Here is an 18,865-nt window from a genome sequence, read left to right on the forward strand (position 1 = left end):
TCGGTAGAGTCCACCCTTCAATCTTAACCCATCCGAAGACTGTTCCTTTCCAGTTGAGCTCCATTCATTTCTGGTTGAATAGGTTAAGCAAAGACAGACCTCGCTGTTCTCAATTCACTTTATGATCCTCCCATCATAAAAAATAATATCAGCACCTTGCTTTTCATGTCAGAACTACATTTGAGCCGCTATTCCCTATGCCCATGAGTAAATCCCATAAAAGCCGCCCCGTTGTACTGTTGCTATTTTTCCTTGTGGGTGATTGATTGATGGATGAGTGCTGACACTTCAATGAAGCTATTTCGACTGCCATCTCAATCCGATGATGTGAGGGGTATATTTTCTGTCCATGCCTCATTACTTCAGAATGACATTCCTGGAACTTCATTTACTTTTTCCCTCCTTCCCTGAAGCGCCATATTTTTTCCCATCTAGGTTATGCATGCCATAAAAAAAGCAATTTGCTATTATATGTGGCATAAGGGCAACACTTTCCCTAGGAGGTAAATAAGAAGTTTTTTTTTTTTTTTTTTTCAAATCCCAAAGTTGAATTTAGGGATCATGTCAAAATTTCCAAAACAATTCCAACAGGCAGCCTCTGTGAGAAACGATGAGGAGGAGCTATTTGGCTTCGTTTTGTCAGTGTTGAGATTTTTTTTTTTATAACCTTGGTAATTAAAGCAACAACACAAAATATTTCTTTTGTTTCAGAATCATCTAGTTCCTAGTGTTGTGCCTAGAATAAGCATAAATATTTCACCTATAGCTGAGTAGCAATTTACAACATAATCCAGACTTATTTGTCCTTTGAGAATAAGGAAATTCATTGTTTAAATGCAATGATGGATTTATCTATTATAGGTTGCTTTCAATTGTATAGAAAATGCTCGACTAGAGTAAACAGATCTACCCCTCCATTTCCAAACTGTGCACTAGGTATGCAAGACTTTTAATATTAAAACATGCTCTTAGCTTTTTCAAGTTGACTTAGGACCTGATTTTAATCTGTGTAATACAGTATTCCCGTTAATAATAACGTATAATTAAGACATCCGTTAAAAATCCATAACGTTAATTTAATGGAGAAAATCTAATACAGTTCTATTGGAATTTTTACGTTAAATTAACTTTAACGGGCTTTTAATGGATGTCTTAATTAGATCTCATTATTAACGGGAATATTCCACAAATTAAAATTGGGCCCTCAAAGTTTTAATGAAAAAAGTTGCAAGAACACATTTAAAATGGACACCCTATTTCATGCTTTCTGTTGCTTCTAAAGCTAAGCTTCGTTTTAGAGCCCATAAACAACAGATCCTGCAGAAAGAAATTACCAGAAAAGGCTGCTGCTGAACTTTCTACCCTGCAACGATCTCATCTTCTTGTTTTCTCTCAGATCCTGCATCCTACCAGTTCTCCCAGTTTGCAGGTCTCATGGGACAGTGATGCAGGCTTAAGACCATTTTTGTTTTTAACCAATCAAGATAAGGGTGCTGATACAGATGCCCACCACTGCATGAGAAAAAGTCTTTGGCAGCAACATGGTTAAGCCTAACTACTTGAACAACTTTCACAGAAGATGAACATTGTTCAGAGGTTCTCTTGGCTCAAACTCTGGTTTAACTTAATAATTCTTCTACTTTGCAGTGATTAATGGCTCCCTAGCGCAGGGGCAGGACTGGGCAATCCAGGTGCAACCGTAATTGTTACACTGAACAGAAACATTTCCTTTAGACAAACGTTCCCAGAGGGCTTATAAATAGGAAATGGACATTACCATGAAAAGTACGCTTCCAAGTGTCTGCATCTAGTGCAGCCCACTTGGACATTAAACTATGAAGGCGTATACTCCCCCCACCCCTTCCTGTTAGAAACTGACAAAATAAGTACATCAAGGTTCTCAGTCATTATTTTTCCTCAGTGGCACTTTGTTTTCTTGTGACAGTGAAAAGGGGACAGTAGAGACAAGACAGCCCCATTGCAGTTTATCAATGAAAATCTAATATCATCCGTAAGCAGAGAAGTGGAAATCAATACTTCATTACCAAATTGTTAGTGAGGATGAAGAGAAATGGCTGGGGTGATTTTTTTTTTGTTTTTTTGTTTTTTGGTAGTCTTCTTGGAGCCAGGGTGTCAGGAGTTCAGTGAGTTCAATGTCAGAAGCGGGGTGGTGCAACGAAGGGTTCAGAGTGAGGGGCATCCAGGCTGGAAAGTTGAAACTAAGGCATTTGTCCTGTAATGGGAATCAGAACAACAGAAAAAGATGCATTATTTTCTGAGGTATAGCCCATGTGGTTATTTCCCCCGGGAAGTCATTTGCCCACCTTTACTACTTCATTTGCACTAATGTTTGAGTAGAGTCGCAGTTAAACCCAGTCTAGGGTCTCATATAACCAGATGATGCGATGTAGGAAGGGGGAGCCAATTTAGGAAAAAAAAAACCAAACATTTAAAATATAATAAATGGGGCCGGGCGCTGTGGCTCACGCCTGTAATCCTAGCTCTTGGGAGGCCGAGGCGGGCGGATTGCTCAAAGTCAGGAGTTCAAAACCAGCCTGAGCAAGAGCGAGACCCCGTCTCTACTATAAATAGAAAGAAATTAATTGGCCAACTGATATATATATATAAAATTAGCCGGGCATGGTGGCGCATGCCTGTAGTCCCAGCTACTCGGGAGGCTGAGGCAGAAGGATCACTCAAGCCCAGGAGTTTGAGGTTGCTGTGAGCTAGGCTGACGCCACGGCACTCACTCTAGCCTGGACAACAAAGTGAGACTCTGTCTCAAAAAAAAAAAAAAAAAAAAAAAAAAAAAAAAAAAAAAATAAAATAAAATATAATAAATGCAAGAGGTATTTATTTGTACACCCATGTTCATAGCAACATTATTTGCAATAGCCCAAAGGCATAGAGGCAACCCAAGTGTCCATGAATGGATAACTGGATAAACAAGTGTAGTATGTACATGCAATGGAATATCACTCAGCCTTAAAAAGGAAAGAAATTATGACACATGGTACAACCTGGGTGAACCTTGAGGACATTATGCTAAGTGAAAAGCAGCCAGTCACAAAAAGAAAAATACTGTATGCTTTCACCTATATGAGGTATGTAGAGAATTCAAGCATGTAGAAACAGAAGTGTGGTGGTTGCCAGGGACTGGTGGGGGGCAAGGGAATTCTTGCTTAATGGGTACAGAGTTTGTTTTGTAAGATGAAAAATTCCAGAGGTGGACATTAGAGTGCACAACAGTGTGAATGTATTTAATACCACCGAACCGTGCACTTAAAGATGGCTAAAATGATAAATGTTATGTTATGTGTATTTTACCACAATTAGAACTAAAACTGTATAATGTATATTTTTTCATTATAAAGCATTTTGAAAAAATAAAAAAAAATTAACCTCTGGCCCCACCATCTAGAAAACGCTCCCATTCACATTCTCTTCTATTTCCTTCTAGTTTTTTCTCTCCCCATGCATTTTGTTAGATTTACGTAGTTGGAGGTACTGGGCTGTATGATGCACCTTTCTGTGTTTTCTCACTGGAAAGTGTCTCTGTAAACAGCTACGCGAGTTTTATCACATACATGATCGTAGTTTACTAAACCCTTCTTACAATATAGAGCATTTAATTTGCTTTCAATTTTATTCAACAATATATAACACTGTGATGAACATCTTTATGTTTAAAGCATTTCCATACACTGGAATATTTTCATAGGCTTAAAATTCATAAGTGTGGCATTCCTGTTAAAAGATATGAGCATCTTTGTGGGGGGGGGAATGCTGCTTAAAAGTAACAGGGTGAGTTTCCCCCCAAACTTTGCTATTTGGATGACTGTGGGAAGCACGTAATTCCCATCAGCCCAATCTGAGTGGAGTTCCTTGTTTACATCTTGTTAGTTAGCGGTAGTGTTCATTTTAGTGAGAAAAGAACACCTTGAACTTAGATATAATTAGTCTTTTTGGAAAAGGAAAGCTTCCAAATTTCTAGTAGAAGAATAAAGACAAATCGTTATGACATTTGATGTGTGTAGAGAACTCATGCACACAATAATCATAATAGGCATTTTAAATGATTTCTTGGTAAGGAAGAATATGACTGCAATATTAGCAACCAATTTGTATATATCTACCAAATTCCAGTCATTTTACACACATTACCAATAACTCTCGACACAGTCTCATTTTAAAAATGAGAGAGGACTCTGGGAGGCCGAGGCGGGAAGATTGCTTGAGGTCAGGAGTTTGAGACCAGCCTTAGCAAGAGTGAGACCCTCGTCTCTACTAAAAATAGAAAGAAATTAGCTGGGCAACCAAAAATAGAAAAAATTAGCCAGGCATGGTAGCACGCACACACTTGTAGTCGCAGCTTCTTGAGAGGCTGAGGCAGGAGGATTGCTTCAACCCGGGAGTTTGAGGTTGCTGTGAGCTAGGCTGGACCCCCAGCACTCTAAGCTGGGCAGCAGAGTGAGACTCTGTTTCTAAATAAATAAACAAACAAACAAAATAAATAAAAATGAAAGAGGAAAAAGATTCGAAGAGATTAGTGAATTGACCAAGGTCTCATGTCTGATTAAAAAGTAAGGGATGGCTTTACATTTAGGCCTTCCCACTCTGAAACTTCCGGGCTTATCCAGGCACCAGCCTACCTGGTTACAGATGAACACTGTGGTCACCCCCAGCGGAGGGGACCGTTTCCCTTTGGCATTAGGTGTGCACTTGAGAGAAAAAAAGGGTCCCTGGCAGTCTTTGCTGTGACCTGGCTGGGACCTCCTGGCAGATCTAGAAACTTGAAGAAGGGTGGTCATAGGATTGGACAAAGAGAGATGGGGTCAAAGAAAGAGAAAGAGAGGCCAGAAACTGCCACAGCATGACGTTGTGAGACAGTGCAGTCCTGGCGGAAGGGTGTGCTTTGATACCAGGTCTCCTGTTCTCCTTGACTGTGTTATGAATGTGATTCCAACTTTATAGAACTTTGTCTCATTTATCACTTTCTCGAAGTGACTCCAGATTTGACTAACACCCAGACTTTTTTGGTTGGGTTTCTCTTCGGGCAAAGTTTGTTGAAGGAAGGGGAGCAAGGAGAAATCGCAAAAAATGATTTTAGTATATTACAGTCCCCTGCTTTGTTAACATATTAAAGACTCTGGGAAGTCCTGCTGTTCAAACCAAACCAAACACACAGTATACCTTTACTTAACCCAGTGCTTGCCAGATTTGTTTGATAATCCTTTTTTTTCCCTACAAAAGACTCGCAAATATACTTAAGTGTTGTTTTCTGGAAAACACCTTTGTGACAGATTCAGATCCTCTGTGCAAAAACAGAGGAAGTGGTTCAGTTCCTAAGATCTCAGACCTGATTTCATTATTGACTTTCTGTGATTCTTTGCTGAGGTTATTTGGCTTTTTTGGGGCCTCAGGATGAGGCCCCTGTTGTTGTGACAATTTGACATTTTCTGAGTGTTTATTTTCTGCTATCCCTGCTAAATTCGCGATTCACCTCCTGTCAACTTCCCGGTGATGCAGTGCAGGAGGTGCTAGTGTCCACATTTTCTAACCTAGGAGACAGAGGTTTAAGAGAAGTGAAACCATTAGGCCTTCAGGTATCTGGTTTCTTAAGCCACAGTTTCTTACACGGCCTGTAATGGTTTGGTAATATTTTAAAGTGTTAAACACGAGCATTATTAGTAAGTTAGAGGAATTTCCCCAAGAGTATCTGAGTACAGTTACTTTTAAATTCCAGGTACCCATGTCTTCTATTGAAACCTGGCTGTGAGGCTTTTTCTGTTTGAGAAGTCTCTTCATAGCCCACCACTATTGATGGAACTGGTGGAATCTTCGGGAGGTCAGTGTTCCTGTACTAGATGTGTGTTAAAGAGGATACCCGAATCTTGGGCCACTTGGGGACAATATACTATTTTTTTTAAGAAAAAATTATTCTTCATCTTAAAAGAGGAACAAAAACGGTATTTTCCTCTGTGCCTAAAGATGAGATCCTGGCAGATAATTAAAACTCAAAAGCGGGCCGGGCGCTGTGGCTCACGCCTGTAATCCTAGCTCTTGGGAGGCCGAGGCGGGCGGATTGCTCAAGGTCAGGAGTTCAAAACCAGCCTGAGCAAGAGCGAGACCCCGTCTCTACTATAAATAGAAAGAAATTAATTGGCCAACTGATATATATATAAAAAAAAATTAGCCGGGCATGGTGGCACATGCCTGTAGTCCCAGCTACTCGGGAGGCTGAGGCAGAAGGATCACTCAAGCCCAGGAGTTTGAGGTTGCTGTGAGCTAGGCTGACGCCACGGCACTCACTCTAGCCTGGACAACAAAGTGAGACTCTGTCTCAAAAAAAAAAAAAAAAAAAAAATAAAATAAAATAAAACTCAAAAGCGAAGGGAAGGGAAATGAAAACTAGCGTTATTATTTCTCATTGTTCAGAATGAATTGCGCAGAATAGATCGGGAAGAAAAGGAAGCAAAATACTGTTAGTTGCCTCTCGAATGCTGGTTGAGGCCAACCTTTGCTGCCGCATGTTTTTTTCTCCCCCTAATATGTTGAGCTACTACTATAAAAATAAAACAGAAATAAATAAAAATTTTAATTACATATCTAAAAAGTCATTGGCGGTATTCATTAAATAGAGTTTGTGAGGGAGAGCCAGGCGAAGAGATGTAATTATTTTTGTATTAATTACAGAGGCACCAGCAGATGCATAGAATTGTATATACTTTAATTTGGTTATGCTAGACTTTTTTTCGTCCTCTGGCAAATCATTTTGGTTGGCTCCTCCTGCTCTCCTGGCCACAGCCGGTCCTGTCTGTCCTGTCTTGCAGCTGCTCTGAGCCTGCCCTGCTGTCCTCAGGGTGTGTTTTGTGGTTGCTGCAAGGGTGGGGCCTGGGAGCGGGAGGCACCGTGCAAATGTGTGGGACAGTTCCACACGAGGTGGTACCTCCCTCATCTTGCACCATTTGTGAAAACTCTCTCTGTAGGTCAGGGTTTCTCAAACTTGGCACTATTAATGTTTTGGGCCAGATCATTCTTAGTCGTGGGAGACTGTCCCGTGCATTGTAGGATGTTTAGCAGCATCCTTGGCCTCTACGCTCCAGATTCTGGAAGCAACCCTCTTCCCCCTAGTTGTGACAACCAAAAACGTCTCTAGACATTGTTAAATTATGTCAAATTATTGTCAAATGTCCCTTGGGGGTGGATGGCAAAAAAATTGTCCTTAGTTCGAAACCTTTTTATAATCTGAGGCTGGAACTTAACTCCATTTTATGCATAAACAGAAAGTCTTTTGTGCACAGTTTAACACACACTGCATTTTCCAGAAATAAAGCTTATCTGACAAAGAGAAGCCGCACTTTGTTTCATTTGGAATTTTAATGGGAGTTATTTGCCGTTTTAGAAAATCAAGTCACCTTTGGCACCGCTATTTGTGGTACTCAAGATGCCCATTCAACCCACTCGCATTGATCTGCATTTATTGCTGACTTGTTCGTGGTGAATCTCCCTGTAGGGACACCCACCTGACTACCTCGTCACGTCTTCCAGACCTCATTACTCTGAGGATGGCACACAAAGCAGCAGCACTGGTGTCACCTGGGAACTTGTTGGAGATGCAGAGACCACGCCTACTCCCACCTGCTGGTTCAGAATCTGCGCTCTAACAGGAAGCTCGAGTGATTCCTGTGCATGATCAGGTTTGAGAAGCCCTATTCTAGTGCTTTCTTGTGCCCGAACGCCCTCCCTTTCTTCCTTATTGTGTAGTCACGATATTTAGGCAATTTCTTTTTGGAATCATGTGTGTAGGCTGCTCTTGGGATCTATGGATTTTATTTCAGGATAGTGAAAGGGTAGTTGTAAAATACTTGTCCTAAAACGTCAAAACTGGGCCTGCAACAGTGGGGGCCCCTGCTCTACACAAGCCCTTTCAAGGTAGCCCCTCCCAGTTCCATAATTTGAAATAGTGTCCGCGTGCCGAGGACTGTGAGTCCCAGATCCAAACACGCAACCGGCTTCGCGGCATGTCTGTGGGAACGTCTCACAACGACCTCAACGGAACTCTTTCCAGAGCAGGCGTTTGCATCCCCACTCCCTATCCTGTTCCCCCTCCAGGGCTCCTCTTCACACGAAATGGGGCCTCAGATGACTCGATCGCTCTGGCCAGAAAATTGGCCAGATCCTTGACGTTGCCCTCGCTGCTTCCCACGTGCAGCGGATCACCACAACCTAGTCATAAAATTCCTCTCCAAACGCGATTCCCACCTGCACCTCCAACGGAGGTGCGTATCTTCCGTGGATGACCTCAGTCTCTCTCCTGTAGTCCCCACTCTGTGTCCTTCCAATCACTTTTCTATATGGCAAACACATTGAGCTTATGAAATCTTAAATTGGATCAAAATGAGTGATCACTCTGATCATTCCTCCCAGTTTAGAGTCCTTCCATGACCTTTACTATACTTAGAAAAAAAAAAATTGTTTTTCTAAAGCTTCCTGCCTCATCTGCCTTGCCACCTCTCTGACTTCACCTGGGTCCCAGGTAGCTGCTTCACGATACCTCCCAGGAATACTGGCCTTCTGAAAGCTCCTGAAGCATGCATCAGAGTCTTGGCAGGTGCTGTTCCCTCTGCCTAGAATGTTCTTCCCCCTCACTTTCTGGCTTTGTATCCTTGAAGTCTCAATTGAAATGTCACTTTCTTAGAGGTGTCTTCTCATATTCATGGGACTTAACTAAATTCTTTCATGATGATCACCTATCAGACTTTTATGCTATCCTTAGGGTACTTACTGCAGTCTATGAACACGTTATATAGGTAGTTTTTAGTTTAGTGTCTGCCCGTGTAAACTTCAGGAAGGTGGGGGCTGTGTGCATTTCAATCATGGCACAGTCCCAAGCATAAAATTCAATGTTTGTCATGTGGTAGGTACTTGATAAATATTTGTTGCATGAATGAAGCCCTGAAGATAATGATTTGAAGCCCATCTCTTCCAACATCGAAAAGGATAGAGATTTTAAAGTATTTATTACTAAAACAATACAAAAGAAAAAACACATAGATTTACCTGGACTCCTACTTCTCTAATTCTATGAAAGAGACAACTTAGAACATGTACAGACAAGAGAGGAGACTGGAAAAATAGTCCAAGGAAACACAAATGGACACCAAGAAGTTTTGCCATCTATTTGGTACTTTCAACTCCAAAGAATAATTCAGTCTGCCATTTTGAAATAATTTACATTTTTTCAAAGCGCATTATATACACATATGAGCTTTATTTGTTAGTGTATTAATTGTAATTGAGATTATTTGAGGAAAATAATTAGGCGTGTGTGTGTGTGTATATATATATATTCTTTTCTGAAATATATTGGCTAGATATATCTTTAGTACCCCAAAGATAATGAGGTTGAAGCTGAAGGAGTTTAAATAATTTGCTCTCATGGTAAATAAATGATGGGGTCAGGATACCTGCCTCCCAATTTAGGACTTCTTAAAGGTGTTTGGTTGAAAATGAAAAAAAAAAAGTGAAATATAAATGCTAAAAATATATAAAATGTTATTTAAAAAAAACCCCACAGCGACAAAGAAGCAAAGTAGCAATGGAGATATGATTTTCATCAGTATAATCCTGTGAGAAACCTGCAGCTCACGTTTTCAAACTGATTTACAATTTGAAAATCCAAATTGACCTACCTACATTGCTGAATTTCATCATTAGTGCTTCATTTTACCTTTTCCTAAGAGAAATCTCTGTGTGAAGAAACCCTTAAATTCTGGTGGACAAATTTCAATTCTTAACGTGAATAAAATACAGATAATTGCTTAAATGTATTGAAAACTTTTGATATGGCAGACATAGCTTCATGTGGGTAGGCGGGTGATGTTTTAAAACATTATCTAATATATTTTTGTCCTTTCTTAATTCCTTTCTTCCATGTAGTTTTCCCAGCATTGAAAACAGAGACAAAGACTAATTGCTCTTGGGAAGGGAGGTCACAAAATAAACTAGATAGAACTAAGTGGCTGAGCTTCCAAATGGTGACAGAGTCAATGAAAATATTTAAAAGTTGTATACTAGCAACATCAGGGTCGTGACTGTCAATTTTAGACCCAATGCATATGCATTATTTCCATTAATCATAACAACAATCCAATGAGGTACCCAGTATTACAGAGAAAAAAACTGAGATTCAGATAGTTGAAGTGACATACATATGATTGTAAGTAGAACTGAATATTCCAGTATTTAATTGGAATATATATTTTCTTGATTTCATCTTTCTTATTTTTTGAGACAGGGTCTCACTCTGTCACCCAGGCTAGAGTACAGTGGCATCATCATCGCTCACTGCAACCTCAAACTCCTGGGCTCAAGTGATCCTCCTGCCTCAGCCTCCCAGGCAGCTGAGCTGGGCTACAGGTACACGCCACCACGCCCAGCTAATTTTTCTGTTTTTTGTAGAGATGGGGTCTTGCTCTTGCTCAGGCTGGTCTCAAGCAATCCTCCCACCTGGGCTGCTCAGAGTGCTAGGATTACAGGTGTGAGCCACCATGCTCAGTATCTCCTTGATTTGAGAGCCTTTACCCTTAACCATTGAACTAATTGTCCCTGATGTTGGTTGGATCCGTACCAGTTGGACCATTAATTGTTTGTCAAAGAGACTTTTCATCAGACTCTTGAAGAATAAGGAGGTGATACTGTTATTAATCTTGATAGTCTTGTGGGAACATTTAAATATAGATGGCATGCAGGTCATAATCAATGCGTTGGAAAGTCTCAACTTTTGAACTTCCTCTTTTAAAGCACAACTTGTCATAAATCAACTATGTGTCTCAAATGTGTGATATATGCATTCATGACACAAACCAACCAACTGCCTACAGCTGTCGATTTGGAGGAGAGTTTTTCTATGAGTTTTTTTTTCTCTTTTAAATCAGTGCCAGAGCCAATATCTTCTACACTGACCTCTACCTTAGATCACCAACTTTGAGTGTCTAACCGAGTGAGCAAATTGGAAATAATTTTCAAAATGTTTCATTTTTCTCTATTCTACGGGCAACCCTTGAAGTGGTTTGGGGTCTCTTCACCAGGCCCTGTGTGCAAAATGGCTGTTGAATGAAACCAGCAGAAACAGGGTGGACATCTTGGACAAGAACAACAAAAATGTCTGGCAAGAAGACACAGAGCCTCGCAAGAGTGGCTTGAACACTGTCACTAGGCTTCATTTGTGTCCTTACTGTGTGTCAGCTTAGAAGATTTCAATAGCAGCAGAAAAGCTTGTCCTTAAAGCACATTCTTCAACTGTAGGCTACCCAAGTAGTTAAGAAACAGAAATAAAAGAAATGGCATGAGAATTTGCCCTATGAAAATCTCTTGACAACTAATGATGGGATTATGGAGTCTTAACTGCTGAACAGTTAGCCCTAATTATAATCAAAGGTATGTCAATCTAAATAAAAATGATAAGGCAGAGAGGCAGTCTCTGCTATCTCCTCTTCCTTCCTCCACTTGCTTTTTTAACATGTATCTGTTCTCAGTATGATGCTTGGATTGAATAATTATCAAAAAAGAGATGAAGCCCAGTGTTAAGGAAAACATATTTTTGCAGGGAGAAATGGTTTACTTTTTTTTTTTTTACAGAAAGACTGATTTCTTTCAGCTTTAAATATTTGGTTCTATCATGGGAGCCTCCTGTCATCTTTACTGTACTCTACTGTATCCCAAAAGCCATGCAAGAAACATCTTTAGGAGAGGCTTTGCTTATTCTTAAACCCTAGTATACATTTTCCTTATGGAAAAGGGCATTTTTGGGACGGATCATGTTTGCATTTTTGCTTTCACCTACCAAGAAGCTCAGAGTCAATTGGTGGCCCAATTTAAACAATTGTAGCCTCTTAAGGCTACAGTTTAGGCCGGCGCGGTGGCTTACACCTGTAATCCTAGCACTCTGGGAGGCCGAGGTGGGCGGATTGCTCGAGGTCAGGAGTTCGAAACCAGCCTGAGCGAGACCCCGTCTCTACTAAAAATAGAAAGAAATTAATTGACCAACTAAAAATATATATACAAAAAATGAGCGTGGCATGGTGGCGAATGCTCCAGCTACTCGGGAGGGTGAGGCAGGAGGATCACTTGAGCCCAGGAGATTGAGGTTGCTGTGAGCTAGGCTGATGCCATGACACTCACTCTAGCCTGGGCAACAGAGTAAGACTCTGTCTCAAAAAAAAAAGAAAAGAAAAATGCTACAGTTTATACCTATAAACTTCTCTCCATAGTCGCTCTCCATTTTCTTTTCTTTTTTTTTTGAGGCAGAGTGTCACTCTGTTGCTCCGGATAGAGTGCCATGACATCAGCCTAGCTCACTGCAACCTCAAACTCCTGGGCTCAAGCCATCCTCCCGCCTCGGCCTCCCAGAGTGCTAGGATTACAGGCATGAGCCACCTCACCCAGCTTCTCTCTCTGTTTTCCTTTGGCTTATTTGTTAATAGTTTGGCTCTGCCATTTACTAGCTGTGTGACATCGGAGGAAATGACTTACCTCTTCTGAATCTAAATTTCCACATCTGCAAAATCAAGATAATAATAGTACCTTCCACAAATGTTCCCTTGCATACAGTAAGTGCTCAATAAAATGTAGATTTCTTTAATTATTTCCATTTCTTTTATGATTTTGTTGCATCACGTATAGTATAGTACCTTAAAAATGCTGTGGAATTAGATGTAGAATAAATTTAAAAAATACATACATAAAATTCTGCTTATGTGCTAGAAATAAGTAGTCATCACGTCTTGGAAAATTGATTACTCTTCCCTTCTGGAAATTTAAAAAACTAAGTAGAAGAGAGGCTTTTTAGTTGCTGCATTAAACAAATGTTGAAAAGAAATCAGTTGTCAATTCAGATGTGAAGCTAAGAAAAGTTTTCCCCTTTTCTTAAAAAAAAGGATAAAATAGCATTTCAAAACATTTGATGTGGATATTAAGAAGAAGAAAGCAAAATCAGTCATAATACCTACCATTTTATTAAGTGCTCATTATAAGCTCTGCACTTTGGAAAACTACCTGACAGTAGATCTCATTGTTCCTATTTATTGATGAGGAAACAGAGGCTTGGATTGGCTAAGAAACTTAATCAAGGTCAGATAGTTGGCAAGTGGGAGAGCAGCCTTCGGGCTTAGGTCTGTCTGACTTCAAAGCCTGTTCTCTAACCAGTATTTATTGCTGTCATTGGAACGAACTAGAATCTTCTAAAGGCACACTGCTCAGTAAAGCAATGAAAATGAAAAATATATGTAATGAAAAATGATAAGGATTGAAAAACTGTCTAGCTGTTGTCATCCTTTCAAAAGATAAATTAAAAGGATGGCAAAGATCAGGACAACATCCTGACAATGGAAAGGGAAAACGTCCCTGGTGGTTTCAATGTTAATTATAATTTCATGTTCAGCAATTATGTATTTAACACTTGACAATTGTCTTATATGGTTGCTTTGGGTGCATGGCCATAGAAGAGAGAAAGGAAGCCATTTCCCTGTACCCATTTTTATTGGCCACATTCATATACTCCAAAAGAGCACTTAAATTGTTTGAAAGAGGTCTACACGCTGGCAAACACCACCATAAACAACCCGGACAGCTTAAAGTCCAAACCGCCACCGACGTGATTCACAATGGAACCCATCTTCCCTAAGTGGAGCACAGAGCCGAGGTTATTTATTGCTGCTAACTTACAGCCAAACGAGATTCACTGTGTGGACACAGCTAGGAGACTTTACTGCTGCCTAAAACGTGGGTTGTTGGCATTTAGGACGAATGGTATGCCCTCCCAGTATGGAAAAGAAACAGGCAGACTTGTTTTTTTTTTTTTTTAAACCACTGTGATGATGTGTCTAAGCAGTGCTGTTTGCAGTTGTGTCTACACTGGAAAAGGGGGTTAGTGGGTTGGATCACACATTATTCAGGCAAACTCTGCTTTCTGAGAGTTTGCATTCACTTTAATGATAGTTTCCATTTATTGGGTGCCTACCCTTTGCCTGAAGCTGGACTGCTGCTGTTTTGTTTAATTCATACACCAATCCCCAACGGTTGCTCTTATGAACTCCCTTTTTTAGAGATCAGAGCACGTTGGGACAGAGCTTTAAGCAACAGCACCAAGATCACAGGCCTGGGAAGTGGTAGAAGTGCGATTTGAACTCAGGTTCCTCTGTCAACAGAGTACCAAGCTGCTTCCTGATAGTAACTATTCCCCTTTACCGACTTGTTACCAATGATTACCAGTATTTACAAGAAGTGGCAAAATGTGAGTTATTTCTTTCCCTTTACTAACAAAATTTCAAGAGGCTAAGCTCTCCCCTCCATCCACACAGCTGTTTCCCAGGGGAGCAGGAATGAAATCAAGGTTTGTTGGATCCCAAACCTAGTCTCATCTGACTCCACCAGCGTTTCCCAAAGTACGTTGTGGAGATATCCGAGTCCCTCAGGCTCTGAGAAAAAAAGATTTTTTTAAAAAAATCTGTGTATATTTATTTTAAACAAAATTCCTCAAAAATGCCAAGCTCCTTCCCACCTCACAGTTTGTGTTCCTGTTGTATCTCCACCTGGAATGCCCTTTCCATAACTGTCAAGATGGTTCCATTCCATGCTCACCCTCTGGCTTCAATAGCACATTCTCGAAAAGGTCTTTCCTTACCCCAGAATCTAGCTTAGGTGCCCAGATTTGCCCTCTGTTAGCCCCCCGCCTGTTGTGAATAATAATATTGGTTTGTGTAGACACGGGTTTAACATGTCTCTGCAACCTTCAGGCTCTAGGAGGGCACAGGTGGTGCCTGGCCCGCAGGTGTTAGTGAAGAAACAAGTGAAGAAACAAGAGCTTTTCTTTGGACTGGGCCCATTGTTCTACCTTTGTAGAATCACAGACAGGAAAGCGAATGGCCTCAGGCATCCTGAGGCCTCACTTACAAAATTTACTAGAAAACTTCCAGATCTTCCAGGCGTAGCTATAAATGAAGTTAAAGGGAAGCCGGTGTGCAAGGTTCCCGGAGCGACGAGCTGCTCCAGGGCCAGCCCCGTGGGCAGGAGAAGGCGCCATTGGCAGTAAAGCAGTGGCGACAGAGGGCTTGCTGACAGACAGCACGGAAGCCAGGATCTCGGACTGGATTGTGCCCCCCAAGTCCTTATGAGGAAGCCCTAACCCCGACTCCTTCAGAATGTGGCTTCTCGGGGACGGGTCTTTAGGGAGGTCATTAAGTTAAAATGAGGCTGTGAAGGCGGGCCCCAACCCACTCTGGTGGATTGGCTGTCTTATTTCTCATAAGACCGTGAGCCTGAGCGCGCAGAGAGACGCCGGGGTGCGCATGCGCAGGAGGACGGCGACTTGAAAAGGCAGCGAGAGGGTGGCCGTGTGCGAGCCAAGGAGAAAGGCCTCAGAGGAAACCAGCGCTTCCCCCACCCTCATCTTGGACTTCCAGCCTCCAGAACTGTAAGAGGATAGACTGCTGCTGTTTAAGCCGCCCAGTCTGTGGGGTGTTGTTAGGGCAGCCGGAGCTGACTGCTGCAGCCAGGAAGGGACAGCCAGTGTCCAAAGCCTGGAACTGGCCGCACTGGCCTTGAGCGAGTTCATCCGCATTCTGGAGAGTGTCTTCACATCTCTCTCCTCCCGTGTCCCTCCTGCCTGTTCTGTGAGCAGGAAAGGGCCTGCAGGCGTTACTGAGGACATTTACGACAAGAAAGTAAATCGAGGCTCTGCACGATTCCACAAAATCATGAAGCAGTTTGGTGGCCCATGTGGCTCCACAGCTGTCTCTTGGACTTTCATTTTGAATAGGGTCAACACATGTGTTTGGGGAGGGCTATCCCCTGGGCAGTTCGAAAAGAGTTTGTTACAAATTGTTGACTCCTTAACTCTTTCACTTACATCCCAAAGGCAGAAACTGGCTCCCTAGCAATGTTGAAATAACTAATATTACTTTTAGACCAAGAGAAGGACTTTTAAAGAGCTCCTCAGAAGGGAAGAGGATGCGGAAATCTCCAGAAGTGGTCAGGGGTGTGTAACTGAGAGAGTCTTTTTGGGACTTTCTACCTTCACTTGAAGCAAAACAACTTCATTTTCATCTCTCATATATTGGGCTTCACATGAAATTTTATTTGAAAACCATATTCAGTTACTACTAAAATTATCATTATAATTTTATGTGATAATAATAATGGCTGATGACCTCTAGGCCAGGGGAGGTAGCAAAATTTTTTGCTGTGCATTTTTTGCTCTTGCCTTACCAGTAAGCACTTCAATTCTTTCAGCAAGTATCGGGGAAGCATTTGCTTCATGCCTGCTACTTTCTGCTGTTTTGACACAGGGGACGAGACAGCACCGCGGCCCCCAGGGAGTCTGCATTCCAGAGGGCAAGAAGACAGCATGCGAATGAGTTGTCAAGACCGTGCCAGGTAAGGTGAGTGCGTGAAGATCATAAAGCAGGCAGGGGGGAGTGAGTGGTGCAGGTGTGAATATCAGTAAGGCTGTTGGAGAAGGGGCCGGAGGAGGCCTCTCTGAGGAGGTGACATTTGAATAAAGACCTCAAAGATGAGAAAGGGACAGGCACGTGGGGACCTGGAGGAATGCATGCCCAGGTAAAGCATCCACAGGTACCAATCCCCAAAGGTGGTTGGAAGGGTTCGGGCCATGGAAGGGAATATTATCAAAGCCAGCGCTGAGGGGGCCTCAGCCCAGACTGGTCCAAACCAACCCACCAACAACCCAGAGCTGTGACCTCCATTGTATAGGTTGGCAAACTATGCCCCTTGGGTCAAATCTGACCTGTTGCCTATTTTTATATGGCCTCTGAGCTCAGAAGGGTTTCTATATTTTTAAAGGGTTGAAAAAAATCAAAAGAAGGATAATATTTCATGACATGTGAAAATGATATGAAATTTCAATGTCAGTGTTTGTTAATAAAGTTTTATTGGCACACAGCCATGCGCATTTGTTTACATCCATGGCTGCCTTCATGCCACAACAGCGGAGTTGAGTAGTTGTGACAGAGACTGGATGGTCTGCACTGTATGAAACTGTCTGGCTCTTTGCAGAAGAAGTTTTCAGTTTCTATCCCCTGCTGCCTTTGGAAATAGCTCTTTTCCAATACCTGTGCAACACCTATGGGAGTGACTTCTCTCTAGCTAGCCATGGGTTCCTTCTCCTCGAAACGTCTCCAGGCAGAGACATCCACCCACGGTTAGGCCCTTGGATTAAACACTTGAGAATGGTCTATCTTACTCTTTGCTAACTGACTGTTGATATTTATTCCTTAATTGAGTAATTATGTGTCCAGAGATTTTCCGGCACTCAATGCTGGGCTAGGTGTTGGATATTCAATCTGAAACAGGATGGCTTTCTTTGGCTTATGTTCCAGCCAAATAAGTTTTCACCAAACAGCCCTTTCTTCTTTTGTCCTTAACTACCTTTGCACCATAGGCATGGAGGATGTTTAATTTGTACCGTCAGAGTCAATATATGCCCTATTCATATTAATGCCCTTTAAGTTAGGAGCTGTTTCAGTAAATAGTAAGATGAAGTGAAGCAGGCTTGAGGGTGAAGTGAGAGGGGAAGCCAAACACACATAAGGTCATTTCCACACTGTGAGAAACTCCTAGCAGGGAACCTTCACTTGGCATCCATCACAGAATTCAGGGGATCCATGAACTTGGGTGGGAATGAAAATTGCATCTAATTTGATTGCATTAACCTCTAACTGAAATTCAGCGTTTCCTTCAATTATGAATGTAGACACCAAATCACAATAGTAGTAGCGGTATTGTGATTTTTATCACCAATATTTTAACCTAAATGTCACAGATATTTAATGTCACATTATAGTTGTTGCATATATCTTGCAAGATTATGTGTGCTCATCATTACTTTGAAATTACAGCAGTGATTAGCTGTAGTGCTGGTCATGCTATTTAATGTGTATAAAGAAGTTCATATATTTTTATATCACAAATTGGTTTCTTTAATATTTGATAACTGCATTTCAATAATTTTTTTTCAGCCCCTAAGTATTTTATTTCATGTCTTTAAAAACATGAGTTTTGAGAAGGGCTCCATGGGCTTCACCAGATGGTTGGAAAGATCCACAGCCTTAGACGGTGAAGAACTTTCATGGCCCAAGGAAACCAAGGGTCCTCTAAGTCAAGCAGGTCTTAATCTTGGATGAGTGTCACAGACAGGTTAGTGAAGCCTGGAATGCAGAGTAGCATTTGTCACTCAAGTTGTTCAAGTTTATGGCAAAGACGAGATGATACTAAGCACAATTTTGTATTTCTGTATACGTGTGATTATGAAGTTGTAAATACACACTTATTTTTCCTGGAGAGAGAATCTGTAGCTCTCATCAGATTCTCAGACAAGTTCTTGACCCAAATACAAGCTCAGAACCACCATTCTAGAAGGAGAGGTCTTAGGATAGGAACTCCTTCCAAAAGAGGCTGTAATTCTTAGGAATAGTTCTAAATATCTAGCATGGTTACTGTCTAGAGAATTCCATTTCTCTGAGTACCCCTCCCTGACCCTGGTCTAGTCTCACCCAAATCCAAAACCTTAAGTCTATCCAAAACCAAAAAAGTTTTCTGCAAGGGGCCAAATAAGTGGCCACAAAAGGGTTTGTAGGAAGGATTTCCTCAATACTTGCTTTTATGTGGGGAATGAAAGTGAATCTTCCTAAGTTAATCTTCATTATCACATAAGTGGTTTTTCTCTTCCTAGTTTTAAATTAAGATACTCTGAACATTCCGCTCTCTTTCCTCCACTCCTCGCACGTAATCACACAATGAGGTATTTTAATTAGACCCCCTCTATTATTAGAGCACAGGGAAAAAA

General features: G+C 41.4%; 1 protein-coding gene and 1 long non-coding RNA gene across 4 annotated transcripts in view; one reads left to right on the forward strand and one right to left on the reverse strand.

Moving 5' to 3' along the window:
* Positions 1 to 395: 395 nt before the first annotated feature.
* The window catches only part of TSHZ2 (teashirt zinc finger homeobox 2), a 437,987-nt gene continuing 419,517 nt past the window's right edge, over positions 396 to 18,865 (reverse strand). For all 3 annotated transcript variants that reach the window (XR_012923673.1, XM_012752223.2, XM_012752222.2), the window contains one exon: positions 396 to 2,233. Coding sequence is in view for 1 of the 3 variants with exons in the window: in XM_012752223.2 (XP_012607677.2) it covers positions 2,232 to 2,233 (2 nt within the window). In the remaining 2 variants the exon portion in view is untranslated. The remainder of the gene's footprint in view (positions 2,234 to 18,865) is intronic.
* Positions 15,386 to 18,865, forward strand: part of LOC105864364 (uncharacterized) — a 60,124-nt gene continuing 56,644 nt past the window's right edge. Inside the window, exons 1-2 of the long non-coding RNA XR_012923674.1 lie at positions 15,386 to 15,475; positions 16,350 to 16,437. This is a non-coding gene — a long non-coding RNA (uncharacterized LOC105864364). The remainder of the gene's footprint in view (positions 15,476 to 16,349; positions 16,438 to 18,865) is intronic.

Source organism: Microcebus murinus, chromosome 16 (assembly GCF_040939455.1).
Source record: "Microcebus murinus isolate Inina chromosome 16, M.murinus_Inina_mat1.0, whole genome shotgun sequence".
NCBI lineage: Eukaryota > Metazoa > Chordata > Mammalia > Primates > Cheirogaleidae > Microcebus > Microcebus murinus.